General features: G+C 37.2%; 2 protein-coding genes and 1 long non-coding RNA gene across 9 annotated transcripts; 2 read left to right on the top strand and 1 right to left on the bottom strand.

The window, feature by feature from the left end:
- Positions 1–321: 321 nt before the first annotated feature.
- On the bottom strand, positions 322–6946 carry LOC136267007 (uncharacterized). 2 transcript variants are annotated; one of them, XR_010706456.1, is made up of 4 exons: positions 6846–6901; positions 6546–6800; positions 1414–1520; positions 322–872 (listed from the first exon to the last, which is right to left on the bottom strand). It is a non-coding gene; the product is annotated as an uncharacterized lncRNA (long non-coding RNA). The 2 variants fall into 2 exon arrangements; XR_010706455.1 differs by having other exon boundaries at positions 6546–6946.
- LOC136266756 (uncharacterized) lies at positions 6712–15357 on the top strand. Its single transcript, XM_066061781.1, has 7 exons — positions 6712–7104; positions 11693–11762; positions 11842–12138; positions 12268–12549; positions 13203–13279; positions 13660–13897; positions 14396–15357. Exons 2-7 carry the CDS (start codon positions 11696–11698, stop codon positions 14404–14406), a joined length of 972 nt encoding a protein of 323 aa, XP_065917853.1. The 5' UTR covers positions 6712–7104; positions 11693–11695; the 3' UTR covers positions 14407–15357.
- Positions 14988–26115, top strand: LOC136266836 (uncharacterized). 6 transcript variants are annotated; one of them, XM_066061869.1, is made up of 10 exons: positions 14996–15124; positions 15622–15758; positions 19410–19447; positions 19511–19541; positions 19690–19728; positions 20590–20640; positions 21143–21184; positions 24297–24413; positions 25603–25715; positions 25767–26115. In XM_066061869.1, the coding sequence occupies exons 3-8, from the start codon at positions 19410–19412 to the stop codon at positions 24411–24413; spliced, it is 318 nt and encodes a 105-aa protein (XP_065917941.1). In that variant the 5' UTR covers positions 14996–15124; positions 15622–15758; the 3' UTR covers positions 25603–25715; positions 25767–26115. The 6 variants fall into 6 exon arrangements, 3 of the variants coding, with proteins under 3 accessions (XP_065917946.1, XP_065917941.1, XP_065917933.1); XM_066061874.1 differs by lacking the exons at positions 15622–15758; positions 20590–20640 and having other exon boundaries at positions 14988–15124; XM_066061861.1 differs by lacking the exons at positions 14996–15124; positions 15622–15758; positions 19410–19447 and adding an exon at positions 19865–20022.
- The last annotated feature ends 101 nt before the right edge of the window (positions 26116–26216 follow it).

The raw sequence follows: 26216 nt of genomic DNA, 5'->3' as shown, positions 1-26216 counted from the left end.
ATTTACTATACAAAAATAGATTTTTGTTGTTACCACTTTGTAGCACTGTTAACTCCAAAATTTCTTGGCTTCCAAAGCTGAAATTTCAGTTGACCATTCCTTTAGGTAAAGAAAAATGTAATTTGTAAATCCACTAACATGTGGGGTTCTTGCAGATTTGGTCACATAATATTATTAACTCTTGATACTATTCTGAATGAAAATCATACTCTAAGCAGTCTGGTAAATATCAACTACTCTAATAGAACAGTCACTTAGCTGCAGTACTAGTGGAAACCTTTCAAGTGTTGTATAATTATGTACAATATTTACTTAGTCATTATTATACTTGTTAATATACATGGTGGCTACACAATCATTGCCATTATTAATGTCACACAGACAAAAATGATTTGTAACAGTTTACCCTACCATGATCTAATGGGGACCAAGAGTCAAGTCACACTAACTTGTTATTACAATTTTTCCCAAAGTATAGTCCATTAAATACACTTCCTGTTGACATGTGACCACAAGTTTGTCTACACTGACCATGGCCATTTTTAGATAACTACACATTGTATTGTTGAACTGCCACAAACACTGACTATAATTTTAGTTGTATACTTGTATCATAGAAATCAAAATACTCCCAGCCCACACTCAACACCTAGTGGCACGTGCATATATTATTAATATTGGCTGGGCTAACAGTTTGCTAGTTACAGGGCCACATCATCTTGTGGGTAGTCTTGTAGATGTGGACTGGTGATGTATTTCATCTATTATTGGTTTATTATGAGTTTCAAGGAAACTGAATTGCCACATCGTAATAATGACACAGTTCAATGACTGATCCAATCATCCAATTAGAGCACACCATCATTTTAATACTACAACAAGACAAGGATAAGTGCAACAAAAATAATAACACATTAAACAATTGTTTAAAATTATTAACAGCTAAGCAAATGGAGGTTTCTTGTTTATATTGTAAATGAAAAAAAATTATGTAAACAAACATTCATACATGTATAGACACTGAATACACAAACAACAAGACACACAGTGGAGTGGACTGCTCCAAAGAAAGCTGGCACACCACATCAGTGTGTTTTTAACTGGGAAAACAAAAGCACAATTATTTTTCATGCGTAAGTAACTTCACAGTCACTTCTCAAAATGCGACCATTTTATAGCTTTTCTACCAAGTGGGCAGGCCAGGCTACATACCAAACTTATATAAGCCATCAACAAAGTTCATTTTCTCTCAATCCTTATAATCACCATTTAATCCAAAGATCACACAAAACTAAATAATTTATTTAGCTAGACCGGCATACAAAAAATTTTACTGAAACTTGCCAAAGTTAAAAAATGGCCACTCATTTTCCCACTTGAAGTCTACAGTATACACTGTACTACTATACTTACCTCAAGTCAACCTTCACATGTGAATAAGTCACTTCTGGTACTGACATGACTGTAAGTGTCTTGTCATCAAAACCTGCCAACTCCACAAAGTTGTCCTTGTGGTGTTTCTGTTAGTGAAATATAACAGAATGTACATAAAGAAGTAGTGTTTAACTTTGCACATGCAAACACCTCTAATGTCTACCAAATTACGGTCACATAACTGGATTAGCAAAAAGGAGATCTTTCACACACACCCAATTCCATGAACTTCAGATACCATAACTTAATACATATACCTGAACCATCCATTAAGTGATGTATATGTTGGACATGCTCACTTGCTTTTTGTAAGTTGCAATTCCGGTAGAGCGAAACTTATAAAAACCACTCATTAATCAATACTGAGCAGTTTTAGAAATGTACAAGTGATGGATGATTAATGGTGACAGTATAAAGGTGTCAATTGAGAGTATACATGTGCAATTTGGTGCACTTTATGGCTTTGCCCTTAGGTGTAATTTTGATTGGTCATAAATATTGTGTCAAACACTTGAATGAAAAGATTTTAAAATGTTTTTGGAGGGTCATGTAGTACAAATGAGTTGATTGTGTAATTCTACCAGGATTCAGCTCACAGTGGAACCTTGGTGAGACACATCTGTAGACAACTAATGTCCTCACGTAAAGGATGGAGGGGAGGGGGAGGGGGTAAAAAGCTTATTCTACCTACCTAATAATGTGGTCTTCGTATCCTGCTAATTTGTGTTGCCACATCATTACACACCTTGGATAGCCACTCAGCAGGGTTGTTTTGAAGATCATTGTGGTGAACCCCCTTGTTTACATATTATGGGGGAAACGTGTATCTGAGTTTTGTATTGTTTGTATATAGGTGTGAATATCAGAAGTAACCTCTCCAAGGTTCAAAAGGATAGCCAGCATACATAGATTATGACATTGTTGAATTAAAGGTACTCAGCATCCAAAGCACTGGATAGTGTCATGCATGAGTCAGTTCATCAAACTTCTCACTGATAATTTTATAATTTCCCATGACCATATAAACAAATCCCAGTCATTTCACCTGTAGAAATAAGTACATGTAATCTACATTATACACATGAGACATACCATGAGCATGTATATCACCTAGTGTATGTGAGTATATCATAACTGGGAAGAGCAACTGATTCACACCTACAAAATTCAGGTTGGTGGGGACAAGGTTACTATACATGTGTTAATATGAAAGGTGTCTATTACATGATATAGAAGAGAAAAGTAGCTAGCCATATAAGGACTACTCATACTCAGTCTTGTGCAACCACAGTGACTACTAGATACTAACAAATCAGATGAAATTCCATCAATAGTATTTAAACACTGTATGTGCTGCAGAAATTGCACCTATATACTCCATGTAGTGGTGTAGTTAAGGTGGGTACTGGTAGGGCACAGGCCCAACAATCAGTTCCAGTGCCCTACCAACACAGGTACTCACGGTACGTAGCTATAGCTAAATTGTGTGATACGAGGTGCAATATGAAGCCTCCTACTAATAATTATTCAAAACATTCGTACAGCTAGTGTCCTACTAGAGATGACAACTTTTAACTGCAAAATGTCACCAAATTGAATCTCAGCATTTAATTTTCAAAAATTTTCCTGGGGGGCATGCCCATGCCAGACCCCCATGCTTCGCATGCTGATTACTGCAACTTGTACGCCTACAATGGTGCCCAACCAATCCTTCTGGGCTAGCTACGCCACTGACTCCATGCATATCATCTTTACTTAATCTGTCAACTGGAACTGTTTCTATTGTGATTGTCTTACATGCAAATGTTACACCAGTTTACAAGAAGAAGGGTAATATCCCATCATGATTTGTCATAAGATCAATCTGCTTCTATTGGTCATAGTTGTGTGAAATGTGTTCTACTACTGATACTAGTTGGGCCTCACAAGAGTAACACTGCTTAAAGCCATACTGAAATTAATTTAATATTTGATAGTGTTGAGCATGTTAGTGGTAAACAATATGCTCCATAACTTTACAGCAAATTGAACTACACTAAAATGTTACAGAATACATTCTCCAATACTCACAGATTACTCAGGGCCGGAGGAAACAATTCTAAAGTGGTCAGGCCAAGGAGTAGGCACTATGAAATGCTGAGCACTTGTTGTGTGAATGCTAGGAGGGTCTGGGGGCATGCTACCCTTCTAAATTGCATGCTCTGAGATTAAATCTGAGACTATTTTCAGCTGTAAATTCCCTAGCATAGTATTGACTAACACTTGTGTTAAACTCACTACATGCGGCTACATCATGTGTTCACATTAATTTCTTACATTATACAGTTGTAACACATGTAAATACAGTATTGTTACCTGTTGTTATAGCTACAGTATATGCATGCAGCATGAGTCTAATATTTGAAACTGATAGCTAATGTAACTTACAACTAATTTTAATGAGATGAAGCCACAACTCAGTAAATGGCTAGCTAGTCACTAAACTATATGCTTAATCTTACCCTATCATGCTATGCTGCAGTGCTCAAATATTCATCCAATTATGTACACTTCCATACAAAGCTATTTATAATTTATTTCGTATTTGCAAGCTTCATAAAGTGTTTGACTAATAAATCAGTAAGTACCTGAATGCTCTATTAGGGTGGCTGTCCTATTAGAGTGTTTCGATCATCTCCATGACTGATTGTCACAGGGAAGGATTAACAGTATGATATAAATATTCTACTGGCATTATAACACAATGCTAGCATGATGCTTTAGGTACCTATCATTCCGAATAACATGCCAGCATAACCGACCAATGCCTATCAGTGACTCGGAAATATATTTTAAAAATTAATGCTGAAAGTGGTCAGGCTATGGCCTGACCGCTTCCTCCGGCCCTGTTACTTCATTAAGACCAAGGACTAGAAAATGTGAAACAGCATCCTTACCAAGTCCTCATATTAATAAAATGCCTCTATTATTTCATCAAACTTAATTGCTCTTTGTAACCAAAGCATAAATATAGCTTGACCAACATGCAAGTTCTACACGGGATCCATAATAACAATAATCAATTTTTATAAGATCCAGCCTCTACATTGGTTAATGGTTACAATTACAACTATATCATATCATCCTTGTTATATGACCTACCTTGGAATAGAGTCATAACATATCAAAACTAATCTATACATTTCGTCAAATGCAGCCATTATTGATGGTATAAATTTTTTTCACTCAATACACAGTTTTACCCTTAATTCTAATCATTAAAATGATGTAATATCTGCTTTTTTTTTCTTCCACAATCTCAGGTTGGTCAAACAAGCTGATTTTAAAAACCTTGTCATTCCCTTGTTCAATACAAAATACATGCTTTTTGCACTATACCATATAAGGGGAAACCTTGGTGGGGATAAACTTTGGCCAGTAGCAAGCTAAATTAATTTGCATTTGGTGAAATAAACTTAGGCAAATTCAACCTCAATGTTTAGCTATAAAGATGCTAATCTGAGGTGCTACAAGTACTTGACAGGTTAAATGTTGGTGAATTTGTATCAAATCGCCAAAGTTTCCCTCTATACAATATACAGAAAACACAAAGTACAAACCAGCGTTGTAAGTGGGCCGGGTTATCCGGATTATCCGGGTCATTAGGGTCACATTTTGTCCGGGTCAAGTGGGTCTTATCCACTTCACTGAATATCTGGGTCTGACCCGGATGAGATCATATAGAGAAGTACGCCAAAAAACCTTGTTTTCCCAGCATTTATTTACCCACCTGATGATGCGTAATTTACCAGAACAAGGCTCTTTTTGCCATTTCCACTTGTCTCAGAACAAAATCTAATACACCACAGGATTCACCTGACATCAAAGAATCTGATAAACTAAACTGTGTTTCTGTATACTAAAGTATGTGGAAGTTATGGCGGCTTGTTTACAAGGTACTATAATTTTCACCAAATGCGGGCAATGCCTAAAACAGAATCCAGAAAATTTGACATTAGTTTTAATATGAAAGGATGTGCCATTCCTTTATATACAAACCTATTAACAATCTTACAGGTTTGAAATTTCTCAGAAACTTCCAAACTATTTTACAAGTATTCAATGGGGATTCACCACCAATAAACTGAACAGATGCCCACATGAACATGCAGTTTTCTTCCGTGAACCATCAGAGAATCCACCCCCCCCTCCACCCACACACACGTTGTAGAATAAAATTTATTCAAATAGGTGTCTATTAAATTTGAATGCTCCTCTTGCTCGCAGGGGCTTGTACCAATTACATTTGCACATTGTATTTCGAGAATTTCACTTATGGTGTCACATGAAATTAAAGCTCAAATGATATTCATGACAGCTCAAGTGATAGTTTTGAATAATCAGGCCATACCAATTTGATCATATGTTTCATGGATTGTTTTCCCACTACTGGTAGATTGAAAAATAAATCAAAATATGTAGCTAAATTATTTGACTTATGTGGCTGCTTTATTAGAATATTTTACAGGTAAAGCACTTCTTGTGAGTGAGATAGTGCTCCATTTCACAATTACTGCTAGTAGTATTGATATTACATCATGGGTTTGCCAAAACACTGGCCTGCCACATTAAGATTAATTTGTCATGGCCTTTATTATGATCAAACATGAGTAAGGCCACTCCAACTAAATTTCCTGTTTCCCATCCTGACCTCAGGCATATTTGCATACGGGTGGGTGGTCCATTTCCATTATGAGATTGGCAGCTTTTCAAGCTTGGCACAGCTATAAAAAGCTGCACAAAAGCATGTTCCTTCCTTTTCAAGTTGGTTGCAAAAACAGTAACACAAACGTGAAGTTTGTGCCGACTTGCATTGATAGCACTACTGACACGTGAGCTAACACTGTTACAAGATGGCTTTTACTAATAAACCTGTCAGTAACTATGCAAAAATAACTGGAAAATAATGAAAGAATATGGAATATTTAGAGCTGACAGTAATCAGATGCAGGAGAGATTTTTTGGGACAAACCTAGTCTCTTGGGCAACATCAGCAGTGCTGCCTGCCCAGTATCAAACAATCAAATCTAACATAGAATATATATAATACGCGCAGGCGCTTAGAGACTTGCCTTGATTAGTAATCTAAGTGTCATCTTTGACTTCTAGTTACGGTCTGAACTTCAATGAATTGGTCCTCTCCGTAGGATAATATACATCCCCATGGTTCTCCGTAGAGCTTTCTGATTTAATAATATATTATAAGCACTCGTGGCGTTTATAAACTTAATTTCTAATTTGAGAAGCGCCACTGGGAAACTTGGTAAAGGATCTGAACTTTTGAAGGATCGTAGACGGCGGCTCGGACGGCGGTAGAGGGTCAAACACTAGTATGGCAGAGTAACAAAGCAGCAGTATGATGTGTACCGTACTAAATGACTGTAGTTTATCCCACGTGAGCGGAGATTACGTCTGTGCTGTACACGTGGTGCTGACATGTGCAAATCAGCCTGGCGGGGATTTTCTAGCGCAAACAAAAACCATGATCACCACCACCACCACACCTACTGATTTAACAGTTCCCGCGTAACACGAGGCGCAATTTGCCGAGAAGAAGAGCAGTGCAGTCTTCCGGTAGAGCTAGAAACTACCAAAGCGATGACGGAGGTTCAGCCTTGAAAGAAACCAGAGGTACGCTAGTTTTAAAAGGTTTAGTTGTCGTACAAATTGATAGATTAATAGGACATCATTATTTTTAATATTTACTAGCTCATGCCCTTTTGAAGCGTTGTGACTACCGCATTTGTCTTGAAGGCAAAGCGGTACGTTACATCGTATCGTATAGATGGGCTATTGTCTCACGCAGCCAGACCGCTTTTTCTTCTTTTGCCATTGGGTCGGATACAAAAAGGGTCTGGTGAAATGCAGTATAGCAGTTTTGTTGTGGCAATTACCCCCAGATTTTGGGAATTTTACTGCACGGCTGATAAAGGCTCACGAACGGCGAGAACTGCACACGATGGCTTCACAGTAGGTTTGGAAGCCACGTGTGTGATTCTCACCTTGCCCCTTTTCCCTACGGTGTTCTGGCTGTGCAAGACTTGTATAAGAACAGAAATGCATTTGGGACTATGCTGAAAGTGGCCACTACAATTGCAATTTGGTGGTCTTGTCTAGAAGTGATTGCTATGGTTTGTGCTTGCGTGATTGTTTCTGATCTCTGACCACACAATTTTCCTCACCACTGCTTCATTTATGAGAAAGATTGGCTATCTTTGTACAGCAAGTAGTGTGTTTAACCATGTGTAAGCATGTGTTGCCTTTGAGGGTTCTTTCCTTGGCTTTTATTTATAAACTTTATAGCACAGGACAGCCTATTGTTAGAATATGATTTTGCCTTTCACTAATAAGTGCCTCCCACCCACATGTAACTAGCTAAGCTAAGATGACACCTGCTGCAACATATTTATGGTGGTCTTGTTCCATAACATGCTCAACTTACTGTGGTGTGAATTTAAAAGTCCAAAATGTTTTAGTAAGTTTTGTGCTTTTCTGGACAACCACATCTGCTGTGGAACCATGTATTTCGCACACCTTGGCACCATGTCTGTAATAGAGACACATCTTGATTTATGAGGTCCAAATGCGTCTGGTTTCCTGAAATTGTTTTCAGTAAAGTGTGCGTGTGTGTGTGTGTGTGTGTGTGTGTGTGTGTGTGTGTGTACCTTCCAGTCTACCCGGCTGCTTAAATGGGGACCTGGTGGCCTGGTGTAAACTGGGAAAGCAAATGCCTTGTCTCGCTTAGTGGTGTTGGGGTCGTTGTGGAACTTTAGGTTCCGCGACCTCTCCATGAGACCTGGACAGTCCTCCTGCGGGTTACTAGCCTTGCCCCAGGAGGATTTGCCTGCACAAGGCTCAAGTGCCTGAGTGGTGCACAGGCATCCCAGTGCTGGTTCACTGGACGGCAATAGCTATGTTTCGCATGGCTGCCGGAGGTTTGCTTTTGTTTTAGTGTGTGTACCTACCTATCTATCTATCTACTTATGTTTGTCTGTACGCACCCACGTGAGCAAAATCATTAGCTAAATGGTAAAAGCAGCTTGCACGTAAGAAGTAAAAGCAAAATGAAGTCTGTATTAAACTTTCGCACATGTAAACTTTGTGCTGAGGTGGTTTTTTCTCGGCAGTCTGAAAAGCGGGTATGGCGACTCTTCATATACATATATTCTATTCTCGAACGAAAATGAAGGGCAGCCTCAAGGCCTTGTCTAAACAATTTGCATGAGAAAGCACGATAGACACGCTATAAAACAGTTGAGAAGATACTTCTGTGCATAATTTGCTGTTTAAAGTGGTTTGTTATAGTTATGCTTCCTTAGCAGTGCATAGCAACGTAAGTACCGAATTACAAAATAATTCATGAAATATGCTAAATTACAGTATTTACAAATCTAATTGTCTAGCTGAATTAATAATAACAATAGCATTAATATAAACTGTAATTATATACATGGTTGATTAATTGCCTATTTGGACTGCATAGGCACCTTGTTTTAGAAGTAGCTTTACATCAACTTGTTTACTCACAGGACTGTGAACAATTGACCTGATTATTTCACTGTTTCCTTATTTGTAAAGTGTCCCAATTTCAAGGGTTTAAACATGTGTACATGGGACCATGGATAGACGCCCACTGTATAACACAAATGTGCCTTATTATGAAGTTGGCTGTGATTTAGAACATCCCTTTTTGAGTTCCATTGTATAACCTTCCCACGCAAATAATATCTCCATTGTTCTTTTAAATGTTATGTGGTCTGAGGTGATTGCATATTTGCAATATGGTGCCAAAAAGTAACCGCCTAAAATAAATTGATAGTGGGTAGTTGTGTTGTTGTACAAACTGTGGTCAATAATTGTATGCAAATTGACCGATGTAAGAAACCATATATGCTTTGAAGTGGTAACTAAATACTGTAGTGTATGCTCTAACATTATGTTTGTATATAAATTTGTCCTTAGAGTTTATATAAGTGGCACCTGTTAGTGTGGACAGTGAGGCCACCTATGTAATGGATATACTGGCATTATTATGGCCCCAAAGTAAACAGTATGATGTGGGCATCTTCATAATAATCAGGACACTTTTTGTTGGTTCTGAGGCATCCGTTTTATGTAGATTCCATTGTCAAATTTATATATCTTGAAGGCAGGGCCTAACGTGACATTCCATTAATATTCTTTCACAATTACTGGAAGCTTGTTTGTGTTTACTGAGCCATTTAACCATGTACTGTACAAAGAGTATACTGTTTCATATCACTAGAAATTGGCGGTAATCTTTGCCTTGTGGTCAAATTGTGTGATCCTTCTACTGGCTTCTTCCTGTATCTGTTACAAGTTGTGTGTCCAGGTCAGTATATCTAAATCCTTCAAGGGTAATGAATAATGATCAGAACACCTGGTTTAATTGTACCTGTAAGTTGACAGTGTTTCCATTTTGAAGCTTATTTTCACCTGTACTATTAGTACTGATTAGTACAGCAATTTAATGCACTCAAGACAGTTATCTGTTACAATGATTAACACTGCTTTTATCATAATGTGTTGCTTTGTCTGAAGTTTACTGAAACATTACATACAGTTGTTATGGAGACTTTTTGGTAACTAAGTAACATGTGTAGGTGATAAAGGGTGTGTTTCACTTGCTTTCTGAACACAAGGGAACTGTTTGTTGTTAGCAGTGACGAATGTGGCACCCTTCCACTATGGGACTAGGACAAAGTGTCCTGATTGAGGTGTTCTGATTTCAGGGATCTGAATGTGTTTATTCTAGTAGCTAATACAAATGAGACCATGGACTAGTATCCTAATTATCAAGGTGTACTTGTTTCACAGTAGTTCCTTTAATATTAGTCCAGTTCCATTGCCATGTCTGAATTCTCAATTCTGGTATGACATCAATCCTGCATACCATCTGTAAACATGTTGTGAGATAGATGATGTTTGGAGTAACATGTGTCTGGTGTGGTCTCAGAGAGCAGTTGTTTCTGTGTTGGTCTCACATGTTTGTACTGAAATGTGTTTGTTTCTATTGTTGATGTTACACCTAGAGCTAATTGCACTTTCAATTACTCTTTGTGTTGAGAGATCAAAGGATGTTTGTTGCTTAAGTATGTGTGTGTGACCTTTTACATCTCACAAAAGAATTGAAAGATATTCTAACCTAAGCAATCCTAGCTGTTTGTTCTGCAACTTAACATAGACTGTCTACACACTTAACTAGACATGGCTGAAGATAAAGAGGTTTGATTTGTAGAGATAAACAAAATGACTACATGACACTACCTTGCAACACTAGACACTGTTTACTCAATTGTACATATGTGCTTTATTCAACCTTATTACAGTGTTATTATTGTAGGTCAATCCTATTAAAAAGTGTTTTGTGGCTAATTCCATGAAAATATTTTCAGCTGGAAATATTTTCACCATATGTTATATACAGAAGTTTCATAGACTGTCTGACTCATTGTTAACCACCTCACATCAGTAAACAAGCGTTTCCAGCATGTTTGCCTCATGGCTCCACTGTCATTTCTCTACCAGACAATGATATAGTCTGGTAGAAATAACAGCTTAGTGTATTGTTAATAATATTGAACAAAAAAAATATCATCTATGAATTTTAATAATTATGTGTACTAATTATTAATGTGGTTTTTCTCTGAAACTCTTAGACAACCTCATTAAAATAACTTGTCTCAACAGGGCCTCCTGCTTGAAACATTTTTACATGTTACCTTACCTATACATGTTTATTATAACATGTCAGTTACATGTGTGTTTGTGCATGTTGTGCATGTTGGACTGCTAACATCAGTATAGCAGATTATTGTTGTGAGGTCCAATTTTTTTTAAAATAGCCTCCAGCATAAATTTCTGTAATTATGAAATCTATGAAACATGAACAATTTCTCTGTAACTACAGATCTCTTGGACACTATAACATGGTAAAGTTGTGAAAACTTAAGAATGTATAGATGATTCTGCTCACTATTTTTTTTAGAAATTCAGTTTGCTAGCAGAAATTTTTGTAAGTTAAAACTTTGATTCACAAAAATAATAATAATAATTGGACCTGCTGTACACATGCATGTTGACGTTGATAGCTTGTACTTGTAGTATATTCACATTTTGAGCAGTCTCAAAGAGGAAGACCTCTAGTAAAAGGCCTAATACTCCTAAAGTGTCTTATTGTGTGTTTTATCATTTTCAGAAAATGGAGACACATTATCTACTTGTTTTGTTGTTATTGTTGATCACACTACACAACTCTGAACAACAAGGTGAATAATACACATTGTATTTTGTTATTAGAGGGTTTCACTCTAATTCATTCACTGTACTCCAATACATGTATTACAGGTCTTATTATCCACCCACCTCAAGATGTTACAATATGTGCTAGAGATGATGTTAATATCACTTGTGGACATAACTATACTGCATCGTTGACTCCTCTGTGGAGAATAAATGGACTAGCAATTTCTGGTAGTAGAATTGGGACTAACAACACATTTGAGATGACAGTGGTAGCTGATAATATTGACACAGTATTGACAGTGTATTCTGCAAATGTAATATTGAATCAAACTAAATTTCAGTGTGAATTTACATTCCTACCTCCTGTAAAGAGTTCAGTTGGCATTCTAACAGTCATGGGTAAGTTAGTAACTGAATACAATTCAACAAGCAATGATTTCTCATTTTATTATGTTGTTGTTCACATGCCTGGTTTAAAGTCTCTCTGAACATTTTGTTTATACACTTTAACTGCTTCACTCCTCACAGGTCCCCCAACCCTACCAGTTATCAAGGTATTAGAAAGGAGACTGACCTCACTGGTAATATCATGGGACACACTCAGCCATACCTCATGTGGTGATGTGACATACAATGTGACCTTATCTGATGGGACAGCAGAACTGGTGGAGGAGAGAACCACTACTAGTAATACTATCAGTTTCACTGATCTTGATAATGATACTCAATGTGAAGTGACAGTGTTGGCTATTAACAATGCTGGACCAGCAACTGTTGTTACTACTAATGTAACCACCTTAACTCCTTCAGGTTAGTGGAGTGTTTGTATATGTACTGGTGTTTGTTGGGAAATGAAAGCACAACTGAGTGGCTCATTTATCGGTGTTGGGATTGTTGTGGACTTCTGAAACTTCTCATTTAATATCCTTTCTCCATAAGACATAGTGCAGTCCTCGTGGAGGTTACTACGCTGTAGTCCATCAGGAGGGGATGACTTGCTTGCATTAGTTGGCTCTAGTATCTGAGTTGTGTACAGGTACCCCAGTGTTAGGTAGCAGTAGCAGTGCTTCGCACAGCTGCTGGAAGGTTTGCTATGCTTATGTAGACTATTGCGTAATCTTTGAAACAAGAAACACTTTGAAAATTTGTTGCATTTTGTAACAGGATTACATATTTGGGGAATTTTACATTGAAATGATCTTCATAATCCTCTGTTGACTGTGATGTGTCAATGATATGAAATACAGTATTGAAGCCTCCACAAACAAAGATTAGAAGGAGGCTACATGTTGTAACTGTCATATCACCAACAGATACATACAGGATGTTTTTGCTAGCCACAATAATTGTTTGGCTGACTATCAGTCCTCTGTATGTATCATTTATGTGTAGACTTCATTTTTCACTTAACTTTACATATAATGTATGGTATTGTTGTGTGTTATGTGTTTGTTAATCTTTAGTACCTTCTCCTCCGAGTGATTTGGCAGTAAGCTTGAAGTTTGTTGATTACAGGCCTATTGTTACCATATCTTGGAATGTGAGTGTGTGCGTGCGTGCGTGTGTCTGTGTGTACATGTGTGTGTAGTTATAGATCACTGGTCTGGTAACAAGGCCACTCTGCTAAGTGAAGTTGCTGAGCATGAAACTTTACTCAAATTGTTTACATGTGGACCAAGCCAACCTGTTATATTATTAGAAACAGTTTATCCAACTGTACTAATAAACACCTGTTAACTGTAGCTGTCAGCTGTCCATGTTTTTGGTGTGCATGCATGTTTAGGAGATGTGCAATATTTCGAGCTGGGATAGCATAGTGAGGATAGAGTCGATAGTGTTTTATCCTTAACCTTTTTCTTGTTGTACATTTTGTACACTGAATACAATGTGTATACATTACTGAATCTTATGTGTCTATAGGTATCATCATTGTCACATAACATGACTGAGGTGGAGGCCTTAAATGTCTCTTTGACTGGTGAAGATGATATAACAACAACCTTTGAAGTATCACCTAATACAACTACCTTCCAAATGTCACATAATATGACATCAGATGATAATGTTTCCAGACATCTTGATGTTGGAACAGATTACATCATTTCTGTTTGTAGTGTGAACAGTGTGGGATGTAGTGAGACAGTTAGTACTTCATTAGGTATGTACTGTACAGGGGGGTTGACTGGTGAATTACAGTGGAACCTGTCTTAGTGGCCACTTGTACATCTAAAATGGTTCATTTAAATTCCCCAAGTGAGAAGTTTATACTGTCTAACGCTACCGTACCTTAGGCCATAAAAAATTGGCCTGCAGCTTCAACAGGTTCCACTGCTATATTCCAGACACCTTAAGATGGTGTCCTTGTGTCAGGAGGTGTAAATGTGTACATCAATGCATGAATATGTGTCAAAGTCTCTTTATGAGGTGTCCAGATATAAGGGGTCTGTTTACTCTAATACGACTGAAACCTACACCCTTAGGACTAATGTCCTGGTTGTCAAGGTGTCCCTGTTTCAGGCCCTTGTACAAAAAACCATTTTACAGTAATTGCACACTTTCAGAGGTACCAGCTTTTTATAATCAGGTGGTCCCCTGGACAGTTAAAGTTCCAACATTGCATAGCATTTCATTCACTGTTATGTTTTATAAATTGTAGCTGTACGATAGCTCCAGTCAGCAATAGTCCAGTGACATCCAGATGACCAGTCCATCTATGTATCGTGTGATGTGGCTGAGTCAACTCCTAGAGTTAAATGTTTAGCAAGACTGAATTGTTCGACATGTGATGAGGTCACTTCTGAAATGTTCACCAGACATACCGAAATATCAGTCATGGCTGATACTGACTATCACATTTCTGTGCTGGTTGTTGAATCACAAAACAGTATGCCACTGGAGAATTACAGTATAGTAGAAACCATCTCGGTACCAAAACTTACACCAGAGCCGAATCCCACACATGTACCACAGCCGAGCTCAACACAACAGCCAAGCTCAACACAACAGCCAAGCTCAACACAACAGCCAAGCTCAACACAACAGCCAAGCTCAACACAACAGCCAAGCTCAACACAACAGCCAAGCTCAACACAACAGCCAAGCTCAACACAACAGCCAAGCTCAACACAACAGCCAAGCTCAACACAACAGCCAAGCTCAACACAACAGCCAAGCTCAACACAACAGCCAAGCTCAACACAACAGCCAAACTCAACACAACAGCCAAGCTCAACACAACAGCCAAGCTCAACACAACAGCCAAGCTCAACACAACAGCCAAGCTCAACACAACAGCCAAGCTCAACACAACAGCCAAGCTCAATACAACAGCCAAGCTTGACGCAACAGTTGGAACCAACAGAACAGCCAGAACCTGGAACATCCTGTAAGTTTTTAACTAGCTTGAACTGGTTAGAAGCTACACAGTTACACTGTACTGTATGTAGCTAACTGAATGGTTTTGCTTATAAACTTACCATATTTACATACTGCTGTAATTTTTAATAGTAATTGTGGGGTCTACATCATGGTCTTAAATTTACAGGTGGGATGTGTTGTGCAATTCTTTATTGAATTCATGTAGTGATGGTAAATTAGATACAGTGGCACTATGCTTAACCCTTTGTTACCATGGACGCATGTCTATTGAAATCCATTCGTAGTGCCTTCGGTCCAGGGATTACAGGGCTGATTCCATTGTCATTTTATTCAGGAGGGGGGGGGCATTTTGAATTGTGTATCATGTGTAGCCAAGAAAACCATCCAGGGAACGAACATCATTTAGAATAAACACAAGAAGTATATAACACACATAATATTTACATACCTATGAAAAAAAGGCCATAACTTTCATCTCGGTGGTGGTACACTATTCTAATATAGATTAATTGATTCCTCGCGTGATGGCGATTCGATTGGTATATAGTATGATATCATCACACTTAGCAACAAAATGGTGGGACAACTTTTATTTCGTGTGACGAAGAAGAAGCAGCCCTATTCCATTTGCTTCACAGCGTGTGAGTTCTGTGTGTTAGTGTGAAACTTTTTAGATGTACAGCTATATAAATAGGGTAAAGAGGTACGTAATGAAGATAAAATCCTTCGAATAGTGCCTTACTGTGGTATTATTCGAGGGTGCACTACTAACACTTTAAACCACTACTATAGCTAGTTTTATGAAACAATCACAACACGTTGCTACTAACTTCTATACAAGACCTTTCTTTCACTCAAGTCCTTGTAGCACAACCATGTCACGCCTCGTGCTACGTGGTCAATTTACTAAAGGGAATTTCGATTATGTGACAGCCGTTTAAGTTTTACCAGGACAATGCCTTTCTTATATCAAGATGGAGATTAATACTAAAGTTATGAGAGCACTAGTAAAGAGTAATTACAAAAGTATGGTGTGGTACTATTCAAGGGCGCGGCACAACAAATCAAGTGATTATGGTATATTGCTATTATTTATTCAGCTAGTTAAATATACTGTGATTTAGTGTATTTCATGATTCATGAATAATTCGTTGATTACGTTGCTATACACTGCTAAGGAAGCATAATACAAACCATTTTGAACTGCAAATTATGCACAGAAGTATCTCAATTGAAGGGGTCAGCTGCAAAATGGGACAAGCACCATTTGAAAATTTAGGCGACCATGGTGGTGGGCCATTAAACAAAATTTTGGTACATAATTGAATTAGAATGTTTGCTTAAAATTATTTTGATACTGCCATGAACTTTTAAGTTTTATTGTTTACTTAGTGACAACATTATTCACATAGCTAAATCAAGCCATTCCAATGTTGAAGAAATTAAAAATGTAAAGTGGCACATGTGTCCCTTATTTCCATGACCCCTTCAACTGTTTTATAGTGTGTCTATCATGTTTTCTCATGCGAATTGTTTAGAAAAGGCCTCAAGGCTGTCCTTCATTTTTGTTCACATAAGCACGAGTAATGCCTCCCTTTCAACTTGAAGGATACGATATCTCTGGTAGCCTAAGGCCTTCAGTGTTGTTTTAAAAACTGTTAAACCTCTATAAAACCAAAAGGGAAGACCATTCACAAAGTATATGAAGAGTCACAATACCTGTATTTCAGACCGCCAAAAAGAAACCGTCTCGGAGCAAAATTTATGAGTGTGGAAGTTTAATACAGACTTAATTATGAAATTAATTTCAGTAAACCAGGCACACGCCCACAACCTGCTGAAACAAAAGGCGAATAGAATTATATAAAACATCATTTCATTTTAATGCACATCACAATGGGGAATGCCTCACATGTCCAGTACTGCCAACTAGTGTCCAGTGTGATTTGAATACCTGGGATTACTAACATTAAAAGACTATTTGACAAAAGATTTATAATTTCAATGAATATACTAGTATGAATGGTCATTACATTTTAAATTTAAGTTGCTTACATTTTAAAGTTACAGTGGGTTCCCTGTTATCTGAACACCTTGTGCCGGTTCAATTACAAACGTGTTCAGATAAGTGAATTTGTCTGGAGTTAAGTGAATCTCATTCATTTTTATGCACAGTTTTGTTTAACTACTCTAATAGAACATACAGTAACTGTCAAAATACTCTAATAGAACATACGGTGAATGTCAAAATACTCTAATAGAACATACGGTAAATGTTAGAATACTCTAATAGAACAGTTATTCGTACTGTTTTGGATGATCGAGAGTCTGGATATTTGAGTGTCTGGATAATTGAATACTTACTGTAATTCGCTCATAGCAGCCCTGTGTTACAGACTGTAGCCTTCTTGTGGTTCTGTAATGATATAGTACCAACATAGCCTTTTGCTGGTGAAAAATCATTGTGTTTTAAAGTGTGGTTAAATTGCTAGAGTAAGTTTCATACTAAAAGGATAGAATATGTGACCATCTCAGCAATAACCCGTCTAGTTCGCACAACTTCCAAATTTCTTTTTATTTTCTCAACATTATCTGCATTGTTCAAGGAATGGTCCACCAAAGTTTCAGTCGATTATGGTGAGTAGTTTTGGAATTACATCACTAGACAGTAGGAAGAGTAAAGAAATCGATTTGTACAGTAATTATACTAAAAATATACTACAGATGCTTACATTCACAGTCATAACTTCCGTTTGGATTAGTCTACAGGTTTGGGATTTGGCTTACAATGTTCACCATGGGTTGGCAGATCGACCAAGGTTTAGTTTTTGCCCAGCAGTTACTTCCGCATAGGCATATGAAGGCAGTTTTATTGAAGAAATGGCAACGGTTTCGCTTACGTCTATCGCATCATAAACGAACGCATGTGACACGCAAACCATTGGAGTTACAGAAATTTAACAAGGATTTTCAAACTCCCCAGGAGTAGGCGAATAAGATGGTATAATAGGTTTAATCAATTTGAGTCTTCCTTCACTGAGTAATGGCTCAATTAAAACTTACATAAAAGTTTCTTTGTAACACACATTATTTCACCAATTTTTTTAAATTTCATTTTTCTCAAAATGCATACTTGTGTGAACTAGACAGGTTTTTACTGAGATGGTCACATATATTTGCAAAGAAAGTTATGGGGTTTAACTCTTAAACCCGCATAATCCAGGAAACTGGATTTAAAAATAAATACGCACGCCTTTCACAAAGTGCTGTAACTTTTGAAACGTCCATCCTATGGCTACGCAATTTACATCATTCTACTTTTGATGTAACAATAATTAAACAGTACCTAGGGGTTTACCCTAACACTAAATGGTGAGGCCAAAACTGGCCATGAAAATAACTTTTCGCTAAGGAAACACACAAATCCTTTACATACCTTTATAAAATGGTCAATAACTCGATGGCGGTTGCTCCTATCACCTTGCAACAACTTCCATTTGATTCGCTGATAAATTTTCTATTAGGCCATATACAGCTCACATGAGTAAACAGAATTATACATGTGGCAAGAATTTTGAAACACGGAGACGCAACTCACAGTTGTTCATTGCTTCATAACAAGTAAGTTACAGTGTTCATTTAACCTTCTCTAAGTAGTCCAGTGAACATACCTTTAATAAATGTGTAGTTGTAGGCTGTAAGAATTCAGTTCCCCCAACTAGTGTCACCATGTGTTCCCATATTGTGCAAACATGCATTCCCCAAAAGTTCTCTGTGAGTTTAAGGGTTAAAGTAAGCCATTTTTTTTCTTATTTTATTGTACATGTAACTTCCTTGAGGGTTGGTACCATCCTAGTTCCTTCAATCACTTATTTGAGTTCATTGTAATGAAGTTTCACAATCGTTGGTTACAAAATCCTGTCATTACAACAATTTGTTTCTTGTTGATACAAGCATAGCAAGTGCAACCAGTATGTTTGTGATGTAATACAATGTACATGAATTCCAATAGAAATGTGCATATTTAGTGACATCACATTATTACATTTCTTATCCTGTTATGTACTCTATTATCTATGCCGAAACATACAGCTCTTGGCAAACCTCAGTTTAATTAGGGTCAGTGGGTCATTCAGTGACCTGGTTTCAATAACACCATACATAAATATGCAGTAAAGTGATGATGAGCATAAGTGTACACTGTATATCATATTGTATCATGATATACAATTCTATATTGTGGCATCACTAAATTACACATGTGTCTTAAAATGATTCATTCTTTATTGTAGATGCCAACGTATACTGAAGTTGTATACTTGAAAAACCAGTAAGTAATTTTGATCTATGTAACCATACATTGTAGAATTAACTACTGGTGTTTTGGTTATAGAAAAAGAAATTTTTCTGAAAGCACATATGAGGTACGTGTGTATATGTGCATAGTGTACATTTAAATATGTACGTTAGAGATGGCATAAAGTTTGCCTCCTTTTTTCAAACTCATAACTGTATGGAATTGTGCTCTTCAGAAAGATATTGATGTTTGGTTGTCCAACTATTTTTCTGTAGATACCAACATACAATGAAGTTTCAGAATTCAAAAGCCCGGTAAGTAATTGATTGGCACATATTGACTCAGTGCATGTACTGTACTCTTGGAATTTTAGTTTTTAAATATATGTCTTGATTTGTTAAATAGTACACTATATCAAATCTTTGAATGTATTTTTTTATGTGTGTTTAGTTGTCGACGTACAGTGAAGTTGCAGACTTCAAATGTATTTGATGATATTTATATTTGTGACCGTCTCAGCAAAAACCTGCCCACCTACCATGCTTTTTGAGAAAACCAAATTCTCATGCTACAAAGAAAACAATGTACAAGTTTTAGACTCACGGAAGGTAAATTTCAAATCAATTACACCTATACACCATTTTATATTCACATGTTCTTGGAGATAGTTTCGTTTCTTTAACCTCAATCATATTATGTATTTCACATGTGATGCAGTAGACATATGCAAAATAGTTGTCATTTCTTATTTAAAATGCCTTCATACATCTACATATGTCAAAGGCTAAAAACTTATCTTAATTGATTTGCCAGTTCATGGTGATCATTTTTAAGCCAAATTCCAACTCTGTAGACCAATGCAAATGATGTGAGTTTGATTTATTTTTCAGTGTAGTCATCATACAAATTAATTTCTTTGTTGTTCATACTGACTAATATAATTCCTAAACTGCTCACCACAATAGGCTCACCCATTGCTTCTACACTGAGAACTGAGAGAAAAAATTGGTTATGCAAACTTGCTGAGATGGTCACATTTGCTGTTGAATTTATAATATCTTTTTGTGTGTGATAACACATGTCATATAACCTTTATTGTACATACTACATCAAGCCTTATAGGGTTTATTGTGTTGTATTGTACAGTTTCCTTTCATTGAATATACACTGTATAGGGAGAAAAATCACCGACAAGAACTTTTAGTGAATCAACAGAACCACAAAATGTACTTGTGTTCAGTGTGTTGTATTGTTACACGAACACTACACACATGTACACTACACACATGTACACTACACACATGTACACCACACACACATACACAGTATTACACACACCAGAAGGGGTAGGATATGCGTTGCATGCCACTTGATTAAATTGTTTACTACCATCACGTGAGTCTCAATATTCACAGTACAAAACAAACCAACAAAGGGGGGAGGGGCTTCGTGGATATTTAGTTAGCACTTTGCATAAACATCAAGGTCATCTACTTTGTTTTGTAAGGGCCTCTGAATTTATTAGTGAAATAGAGTAAAATCACTGTTTCATGTGCCTACGCCATGCACACAAGCGCACACACACACTACATTCCGGTGGTTTAAGAGGACAGGTTTACAATTCTCATTACTCCAACATCATGACATATGCAGCAATAGTTATAGTACATAAATTGGTATTGTATGCATGTATTATTCACTAACTTATTTTCACTTTATTTTATACAGCCAGCAATGCCAGATACTTATGCAGTAGTTGACATGACAAAGGTCAGTGATACAGTTAGATACCGATATGGGTTTTTGGCATGTACCAATATCCGGTATAGATACCACCAAAAGAAGCCGATGACCGATAGTTGATCTGATAGTTGATCCGATATTTGCATTACAAACAAAAGTCATAGTTAATCTATGCAAAGTGTACATTTACCTACTCTACAACAACATGTGGACATATTCATTGCTCACTCCATGCCATGGTGATATTGGCTTGGGTTTCTATTGTGCACTCCAGACAATTAGGCACCCACAGACATTTTTATACATACTCCCACAGAGCCTTAAATGGATATTTCTGCATTACTCTGCATTTTATTGGTTTGTATGAAGGCTGGTACAGTAGGTTTCCTTGGTTATCCTGTGACTGTTCTTTGTAATAGTTAGACACTCGCAATAGGTGTCTTCGAGGAATTAAAAACCTGAGGTGACGACGACGTCAATAATTACCTCGGCTGCGCCTCGGTAATTATTGACGTCACCGATGGTTTTTAAATCCTCGAAGACGCCTATTGTGAGTGTCTAAGTGTTTTAGACAATGGCGTAGAAGCAGTGAGTTGGTATAGAGAGTTCCCATTGTAAACACCTAGGGTATTTCAGCGAGCAAAAGATGTGAGGTCGCGCAAGCTCGCGCGCAAGCCATGAAGCGCGAATAACTGAAGGTTTGTAAAGTCGATACTGAAAAAGTATGTTTGAGGCATTATAGATACGTGTGAATGGCAGCAAATGGGAATAGCCAGTGCCAACATAGCTGTCTTGCATGGTCTACAGAGTGTGCTTTAATATGGCGAAGGCCACAAACTGAATTAATGGCTTGTACCATGATGGTCTATAAATCCGCTGAGCTACTCACGATAACAGCGTACCTGAGTGTAATTTCTTTGTAATAACCTGCTCGCAATCGCTTGGTGTTTACTGATGTGCGGAATACTAATTGTCCACAAAAGGCTAATTGCATTACTGTAGGCCACATTATGGTTGTAAACAACTGTGGGGTGTCTTACCAGTAAGACACCTGATACCAGGTTTCTTCGCAAATAAGAGACCTCCACACATCAAACGAAACGCTGCATACCATTGTCTAATATATTATAAAGGTACTATATGCAAATATATAACTGCTTCTTTTATTTAAGACTGATAAACTTTCCAGCAACGAACACTAGAATTGTGTGTATTTGTATGGCTTTTCATAGCACTTGCTGTAGAGGCACTGCCACTAAACAGCCACATGGATAACATAGAAAACCAATATTTTAATCTGTTTATGTACAAAACTATTGCTGTATAAATATCGGTAGCGATATTGGTCCTCCTACTGTTCTGTACCGATACCAATGTTGGTAAAGAAAATGCCATATCGGTGGCCGATATTTTGGCCGATCCGATTATCGGTACACCTCTAGATACAGTTACTACAATTACATGTACAGGCTATAATGTGAAGTAGTTTTTGCTTATTGTGTAATTTTATTATGACTGGTCATGTGTACACAATCACAATAAGTTGTAAATCAAAACTTATAGTGATGGACTAACTAGAATCATTCATTTGTAGTTGATAGAACTCGACTTGTGCCATTTATCACCACAATGAATTTGCATTGCAATCTGCATATCTTTATTGTCACATTTTCCTATCTTCAGCAATAAACTCCTCTTAACCCTTAAACCCACACAGGCCAGAAAACTGGTCCTAATACACATACCTAAGACAAAGTGCTGTAATTTTCCTATTGCTATGCAATTTATGCTATTCTACTTGTTCTGTAATAATCAGTAAAATGGTACCCAGGGTTTTACCCTAACATGAAACTGTAGAGCCAAAACCTGCCATGTAAGCAGCTTTTCGGTAGAGAAACACACAAAACGTTACATACTGTACCTTTACAAAATTATTTATTACTTAACAATGGTTGCTCCTATCAACTTGCAATTTGTGTCATTGAATTCTCCATCAGGGCATCTATTACTTGTGTGATTAAACCCACAATCAAAACTATACATGTGGCAAGAACACGCAATGATGGACTAGTGCATTGGAATCCTTTGACAGTTTTCATAGCAAATAAGCCTTTGTAGCTGCAGTGTTCATTTAAACTTCTCCAAGTAGCCCAGTTAACAGAGTTTTAACCAATGTTAAGTTTTAACCACAAAGAGTTAAGTTTCTCCTTTTTAAGTCACCAAGCATGCCAGTAATATGTAAACACACATTCTGCTAAAGTTCTTTACAGGTTTAAAGGTTAAAACTTCCATTTAGTGCAACTGGTTTACAGCCACACGCTGCCTAGCTATGGCCCACAGGTTATTACATGAAATTGGAAGTATCAGAAATCTTCTTAGAGTATATGTGACCGGATCTGCGAAAACCCAACACAATTGTGCAAGCCTAAATTTACAGTATAAAGCATTGATTACAATGAGAGAAATACTTGCGTATTATTGAAAAATCCATAAATATTTGAGCGTCTCTTTCTTAGTGAAGGAAGGGACTAACAATAACAACCTGGATATCATCTTATTCGCCTGCTCAAGACGAGTTGGAAAATATTTGTTTTGTTGCAGTAGACCCAAGGATACTCAAGTTATGAGCGTTTGTTTATGTTACGTCGAAGCGATCATACACAATTGATTTTTCTTCACCAATTTCTCCTTTGTATGCAGTGCAAAAAGACAAGTAAAGGACAAACTTACCCAGTAAAGAAGAAAGTGTTGAACTAATTCAACATTCATACCTCTTAATATTCTAAAGGTCAAAATTGTATATCCATACCAGAGCATCCCAGCATCCTTACAAACCTTCTCACTGCTTTCCTAGCTGCTAAACAAGCCTTAACACCTAGAACAATGCTTGGTTGCATAATTTTACCTCGTAGGCTTATAACGCATGACCATCCTCCTCTGGGTTAATCCACAAATTGCTTAGTTGGAGCCATTTGAGTGCAAAAAAGGTCCATGGGGACCCCAAATTTGACCTTTAGCCTTAACTCGTCATCCAACTCCATTTTGTGTTTCAATATAAAACCCACTAATCTCACTACCTGCATAAAATAGTTGTCAAATTCATTGGCATGTTTGTTTATCTTTTATAATTCACTCACAGAAACACAACAAGAGCAACTATGTGGAGTTGGAACGCTTTGATGACCAGAGACTCACAGTCATGCTTGTACCAGTACCAGAAGTGACTTATTTAGATGTGAAAATTGACTTGAGGTAGGTACACTGTAGGGTTCTAAATAAAGGTGGAAATGTGAGTAGCCATTGTTAGAACATTGGCTAGTCACTCACTGAATGCTAGTATAGTAAATGTACATGACTACCTTATATCAGTGTCATGTGTCAGAAGATATCATGGAGCCCCATGTGTATTGTGGACATGTTGGGACCACTCACATATAGTACATAATGATTATCATCAAAAATGACTGTTCAGTTAGACAATGCTATAGATTACCTAAAATTTTGGTGCCTCACTTGTCCCTAGCAATTAATGTAAACAATGAATTTACAAAAATAATTGGTGAGTTATGAAATACATTAAATTTTAATAACTTACCAGTAATTTACATGTATTATTACTAGTGCATAAATCGATGTCGATTTTATGCTTCAAAGATTTGAATGCAATATTCGAAGGATTGATGAATATTTAGCTACTATTATGTAGGTGGAATAATTTTGAGTGTATTGTACTATTGTAGCTAATTCCACTTTTTTGTTTTGGCTCCCTTTGACAAGTGGAATTTCTCACGTTGACAATATTACTTGTCTGTTTAACAGGATATAGCAGCTGGAGAAAACACAAAACAAAATGTATAGCTGCTGCTATAAGACCTTACAGTAGTACACAACTCACCAATATTCTTCCTCTACAGCTTGTCCCAACTACACTTCATGATTAGCGGTGGGTGTGGCCACTCGTGGTGTGAGCTAATTAACTTGTCAAACACCTAGCACAACCACCTTCCATTGCTTTCTAGTGTCTCAAGTGTAACTGCCCACGGTGAAATTATTCATGACGTGTTGAGCAGTTGGATTCTTACGTTCTTCTGCTCACTAATATGGCCAGGTTGCGCTTGTGCAAAATTTGAACTTCACTTTTGCCATTTGAATGATGTACCCTTCGAACCATTGAACGAATGCAGTAGATTCGTTTATGCACTAATTATTACAATAATTAATATTATGCTATACTTTTCAAATGTCCAGAACAGCAACTATTGGTACATACTGTAATGTAAGAACCTGGTATTGTGTTTGTGGTTAGCCCATAATTATATGGATGAGCTTATTGTGGTTAGGTGGTATAATATAGCAGGGAGACTTGTAATGTTGTGTGTCATAGTATGGCTCTGTAGCTTTAGAAAGAGTTGGTGCCCGGTTAACACGTGGTTTATTATAGGTAGCACAGCATCAAAGGTGTCCTGATCATGTGATCCACCCAGTGTAGTGACATCTACTGAAGTAAAAGATTTGTTGTGGTTGTCAAGTGATCACATGAGGGACTTCCCCTGATAAGGTACGTGTATTACCTAATATGGATCTGTCACTTAAACATTTTTTTATTTAGGAGGCATTGCAACATTATCTCCACAGACTACTCACACCCACACCACACCTCCACACTAGGGTATAAGGTCTGGTGACATTGGTTAGGATCATCTGTCTATAATCCAGTCCACATGTCTAAGACATGTTTAATGTATTTTAAACACATCCAAGAATACTGACTAATATCACCAGATCCTCATCTCCTGTAGAGGTGGATGTGGTCACTACTGTACTAATTGGCCATGGACAACTGTATTATAATTTCTGTGTAAATTAAAACAACAATCATATAACACAACTTAATGTGTAAATGACAGCTAACCCTTTGTGGTATTGTGACCTTATTAACATATCTTCATACAGTAGGACTGAGGTTTTGTATAGTGTACAACACTTCACTTGAGTGAATTCAGGGTTGGGCAAGGTGGGTAGTAGACACAGGAAGTTTGGGGGTGCAAAGCTTTCAGAT

The sequence above is a fragment of the Dysidea avara genome, chromosome 1 (assembly GCF_963678975.1).
Source record: "Dysidea avara chromosome 1, odDysAvar1.4, whole genome shotgun sequence".
Lineage (NCBI taxonomy): Eukaryota > Metazoa > Porifera > Demospongiae > Dictyoceratida > Dysideidae > Dysidea > Dysidea avara.
This window is presented reverse-complemented; position numbering and strand designations above follow the sequence as displayed.